The 6,000-nt window shown below is 34.2% G+C and overlaps 1 protein-coding gene across 3 annotated transcripts in view; it reads left to right on the forward strand.

Annotated features, from left to right (window-relative positions):
* The window catches only part of LOC137631057 (probable serine/threonine-protein kinase dyrk2), a 40,469-nt gene extending 36,115 nt beyond the window's left edge, over positions 1–4,354 (forward strand). For all 3 annotated transcript variants that reach the window (XM_068362653.1, XM_068362651.1, XM_068362652.1), the window contains 3 exons: positions 343–448; positions 1,711–1,817; positions 2,742–4,354. In XM_068362653.1, coding sequence (XP_068218754.1) covers positions 343–448; positions 1,711–1,817; positions 2,742–2,835 — 307 coding nt within the window. In that variant the 3' untranslated portion in view covers positions 2,836–4,354. The remainder of the gene's footprint in view (positions 1–342; positions 449–1,710; positions 1,818–2,741) is intronic.
* Positions 4,355–6,000: the final 1,646 nt, after the last annotated feature.

Consider the following 6,000-nt stretch of genomic DNA (forward strand, 5'->3'; position numbering starts at 1 on the left):
ATGTGAAAATATCTTGTTTTCCTAATCATTAAGCCTGAATATTTTTGAGTCTTTTTTGCAACTTCTTCAGGGTGAAGAAATGGTCTCCTAAAAAAAAAAAAAAAAAATGAATATTTATCTAATAGTTTAATTACACATAGCTTGAAGTAACTTAATCAAGATATTCAGATCCTTAGTAATCATTTCCTCAGTAAATCCAATAAATTTGATTTTTGGGGGGCCTTTACATGATTGTTCTTTATGAAACAAAGTACTTGTAATTCTTTTAGAGTAAATTGATTCATGCAGTAACATTGTTTAAAAATCACTCATTTGTTTCATACAATATTTTGTGATCCGCAGAATGGGCAGGAAAACGAGGACCAAGTATTTCTACCACGGTAAATTAGATTGGGACGAAAAGAGCTCGGATGGAAGATATGTCAGAGAGAACTGTAAACCTCTCAGAGTGAGTAAAAATGCTTTATTAAAGAAAGTAGAAAAACCCATCCTCATGGCAAGCAAAGGAATAACACAAGTCTCCATCATGTATGGATTTTGGTCAATAGTAAAGCATCATATCTATTTTCTTATATATACAGTACTGTATTTAATTTCTTAGTTTATCATCAAGAAGGTTAATCACATCAAAATGTCTGTTATGACCGTCAGAATTAAGGATTAGAAAATTCACTAAATTTAAATGAATTTCTAATTTGACAATTAATACAGCATTACTCATTTGCAAGTGCCTTGTTCAAGTTGACCCCGATCAAATAATATTACGGACATTCATTTAAAAGATGCAATACTACTACAGTACTTCTTTGTCTGCATCTTTTCCCACTTCTATGTGGAGTCAATGTTTCTGGCCAGGTTTCTCAATCTACCTTTTTCCCACACTTCATCACCGGTTAATCTCTTTGATCGAAGGTCATCCTTGATACAGTCCATCCACTTTTGCTTTGGTCTCCCTCTCCTTCTCTTTCCCTGTACGTACCTCCATTTCCATCACTCTCCACCCAACATACTGTTCATCTCTTCTCATGACATGACCATACCACCTGTCTACTTTCTTGGATCTTATCTGATAGTTCTCTAACTCCTGTGGTACCCCTAATTACCTCATTCCGTATCTTACTTCTTGTCACCCCACACATCCATCTCAACATTCTTTATCTCTGCCACATCCAGTTTCTTCCCTTCCTGTCTTCTTTATTGCCCACGCCTCCGCTCCATACATCATTGCCGGTCTCACAACTGTCCTGTATAATTTACCTTTCAACTTGACTCCTATTTTCCTGTCGCATAGTACTTCGTTGTAAAATTAAAATGAATTACCAGTAATCGTATTTTTTAGTTTATATGTTTTCACTATACTGTACAGAATTCATAGTAAATAAAATTATTTGCACTCATTATCTACATTACAGTATCTATATTTATAATGGCTGTGTCATACAGTACAGTATATCCAAATTGCTTTTTTGTCTATATACACCACCATCATAGTAAGATTCTTGAGTTTATTAGCTGTTTTTCATATTCATATACATTTCTGTAAATATTTGGTTATTTTCTGATTGGATTTCTTGTGAATAATTAGAATTCCAATCTTCCTTTTGTGTATTATGTTTTGTTGTAAAATATGCACGAGAAATCTTTTAGAAAAATTAAATAATTGAATTGCTCATTTTTATTTATGATTAATTTCGTATTTATTCTTTGTAGAGTTATCAAACCAGTTCGGATGAGGACCATCGCTTACTTTTCGATTTAATCACAAAGATGTTGGAATATGAACCAGATCAGCGAATTACTCTTGCCGAAGCACTAAGGTATGTCACCTTTAGTTGTTGATACTATACATAAAAATTACAGAGAAGTTTATCAAGACCAAAGAACTTCTAGACATAGAGCTTCCTCAAAAACTTTGTTTTTAAGAGGTCTAAAAGAATGAAAGGTAACATTAGGGTTTGATAGTGAGACAGGAAGAAACCAAAGGGAATGGGTCATAAGTGAAAAGCAGACAGTGATGGTACTTGGTATCATCTGTGTACTGGGGAAAGCACATTGAGATTAGTACTTTCTTGGTACTAATGTGGTTTTTCTAAGATGAATTATTCTTAAATTTCCACTCATGCACATGTAAAGAGTTAAGTATCATATTCCACTTTAAAAACCTTTGTATAATTTCCTTTTAATTTAATACAGTTAATTGTAGAGAGAGTAAGTACTGTAGTTTGTTTCAAATTTGTTAAAATATTCAGGTTATGAATTTAGGATGTTTTTTTGTATGTAAACTTGTTTAGAAATTGGGGTATTGATACAAAATAGTAGAACAATTTGGGGTATGGATACAAAATAGAGCAATTATGAAATGATAAACTGATCATACATTTTTGTGCTTGGGATGACCAGTAATAGATAATAATGTATTGTAACTGATTGGTTTTTCACACTGGTTAGTAACAGAAGTTATATGGCTAATGGATGTACAGTATTAAAAGTAAAAGTGCTCTTCAGTTTTCAGCAGATATGATTTTTAGGTTAACTTTCTTATTTATTTTTGCTATACAGCTACAATATGTTTATAGTTTTTTTCTCTCTCAATACAAGTACAGTACTGTGTTGTGAGCATAGCAATTGTTTTAGAAAATATTATATACAGTACTGTGCTTTACATGGATGATTCATCGTTGATCATTATTTTTATCTTTTAGTAGTTATTATAAGAAAGTTCTTTCTTGCTTCTTTGTCAGACATCCATTTTTTGACAAGTTATCTGCTCATCAACGGCTGGGAGATGATGGAGTTGGCGATCTACGGGAACGGTCACACTCCCTCTCACGGTGATGTCAAGTATTCCAAGAATCATACAGTGCTGCCGCTTAACTGTACCATCCCTTGCACCCTCCCTGCCTCGTCATAGCTCTCGTGCAGTCATGTACAGGAGAAATGTAACCACAATATCAGAATTATTCATTGTAACTGACAATTGACAGAATCTCTCTGGGTTTTTCATAGCAAATTGTTGTTTGCTTCATTGAACATGGATACTTTTATTTTAGACTTGGTATTGTGCTTACGGTACAAGTTTAACAAAAACAAAAGTAGGTTATATGCATATATACAGTACATTACTTTATGAAGAAATAGGTTTTTGAATTTATTTTGATTAATGGAGTCTGACAGCTTCATTATTGGAGATTTCATCAGTCCCACTAGATTTTAGCATTGTAGTTCATTTTGTTACGTGGGCTTCAACATTTGGAAATGATATTCATTTCCAGTGTGAGCTATTTAATGCCTGTGGCATCGGGAGGGGAGCAAGGTAATTTAAAAAGAAAAAAACATTTTACACATTTGCATTAAGTTGTAATTAACTGGTATGTTTTTATGGCTATTATTTTAAATGAGGCTATTTGCAGTGCTGTTTATTTCTCTTGAGTTAAGAGCAGACAGTTATGTGAGTCCAATGTAATATAATGAAATGTATAAAATTAAGCCTTGGACATTAGTGAAATGTTTTGTATGTGTTGTGAATGACTTGTAGCAAGTGAATCATTTTGTATTTTTTTTATTTCGTACTAATACTGTACTTGGATTTGTCTTTTTTATATTATGCACAAAACTACTAGTTTAATTATTTTTTCTTCATTCTTTCTTGTGCTGTGGACTAGTATGAGGAACGAAGTTCTGATGAAAATTTGAATTTGAAAATGCACTTGACACTGTCAGAGATAATGGACTCTTTCAATCAGTGTTTTAGATAGCAGCAGGAATTTTCATAATTGGTTAATAACCATGAGTTTTAAGAGAAATGCTGTATGGAAATACATTGATTTTTAATGTGATAGTACTCTGAATTCTGTTACAGTAAAGAAACGTGGATCAGTCTAACTGGTGACGTGTACTTATTGGTGCAAAGTAAGAAGTGAATCGTGAAAAGTAATTTCTGTACAATTCACTTGCAGTAATGGAGGTTGAAAGGGACAAATTAGGAGAGAACAAGGTTTGTTCTTATTGTTCATATGCTATATAATGTATATATTAGTTTTCTGTGAAGATGTCCTACCCCCTCCAGAGTTTTATAATGTATGAGTGTATTTAAGGATGGTTTATTTTTTATTTTTTTTCTTTCCCGGTAAATTAAATGTAATTGGAATAGCATCTAAAATCAGATAGGGATGAATATTAGCTTGTGCTAAGACAATTGTAGGATTGAGGGCATTTCCAAATAGAGGTTATTATCCAACCTTATATATATATTGACAGGATGTATAGTGAGAGATTGTTGATAATGTTGAGGTATGACTGGTGTCGTTATTGCCAAGGCCATAAATTTGTTGCTCTCAATAAATATTTTCATTTATTCATGTGTTAATAACCTTTGTGAAATACTATATGAATTTCACCTCTGGATTTATTCTATATAATGAAGGTTTTGAAGTAAATCTCATACATTTTGTGACATTTTTGTGATGTGTTTAGTTGTTTGATAATTTTTCATGAATATAATTGGTTGATACTTAAAAGCTTGATACATGGTTGTTATTTCATGCCAACAAGAACCTTAGCAGCATTCTTTTAGTGCTGTCAGACTAATTTATGATGGTAAAAGGACTAAAGTTGTTCATAGTAGGCTTGAACAAACATTGGTTATCACTGTACATGTGTTAAAAAAACATTGTTTTAGAGAAATATTTTTAAAAATTTTATACTAAAAATGTCACTTTTTTGGGAAAAGTTGTTAATTTTCACTTGAAATCATACTAGTAGTTTCTTGAAAAGAGGTCTGTAGAGAAATGTATGAAAAATTGTTTTCATCCATTATATTTTTGTTCAAGAGATTTGAGCGAAAAGGTTCTTTATGTACTGAATAAATCTGTTTTCTCTTTTTGTCTATTAAATATTACAATATTTAATTTAAAACAGGTAGCTATTGTAATGAAAGATGATTGGCTGGCCCAATTAGTAAAGGAAGATGAAATTTATAATGTTCTAAAGATTGATCACTATTTTAAGTAGACAAGGGCACTTGAAATTAAAAGATGAGGAAACGTTGACATAACTAGAATACCGAGTCACATACATACATACATATACCAAGGCACTAACCCCAAATTTTTGGGGGTAACCGACAACAAACAAATGAAACAAAAAAGGGGACCTCTCCTCTTTACGTTCCTCCCAGCCTGACAAGGGACTCAACCGAGTTCGGCTGGTACTGCTAGGGTGCCACAGCCCATCCTCCCCCGTTATCCACCACAGATGAAGCTTCATAACGCTGAATCCCCTACTGCTGCTACCTCCGCGGTCATCCAAGGCACTGGAGGAAGCAGCAGGGCCTACCGGAACTGCGTCACAAATGCTTGCCATTCATTCCTATTTCTAGCACGCTCTCTTGCCTCTCTCACATCTATCCTACTATCATCCAGAGCTTTCTTCACTCCATCCATCCACCCAAATCTTGGCCTTCCTCTTGTACTTCTCCCATCAACTCTTGCATTCATCACCTTCTTTAGCAGACAGCCATTTTCCATTCTCTCAACATGGCCAAACCACCTCGACACATTCATATCCACTCTAGCTGCTAACTCATTTCTTACACCCGTTCTCATCCTCACCACTTCGTTCCTAACCCTATCTACTCGAGATACACCAGCCATACTCTTTAGACACTTCATCTCAAACACATTCAATTTCTGTCTCTCCATCACTTTCATTCCCCACAACTCCGATCCATACATCACAGTTGGTACAATCACTTTCTTATACAGAACTCTACATTCATGCCCAACCCTCTATTTTTACTACTCCTTTAACTGCCCCCAACACTTTGCATCCTTCATTCACTCCCTGACGTACATCTGCTTCCACTCCACCATTTGCTGCAACAACAGACCCCAAGTACTTAACTGATCCACCTCCTCAAGTAACTCTCCATTCAACCTTGCACCACCTTCCCTTCTTGTATATCTCATAACCTTACTCTTACCCACATTAACTCTCAACTTC

This window comes from Palaemon carinicauda, chromosome 39 (genome assembly GCF_036898095.1).
Source record: "Palaemon carinicauda isolate YSFRI2023 chromosome 39, ASM3689809v2, whole genome shotgun sequence".
NCBI classification, from domain to species: Eukaryota; Metazoa; Arthropoda; class Malacostraca; order Decapoda; family Palaemonidae; genus Palaemon; species Palaemon carinicauda.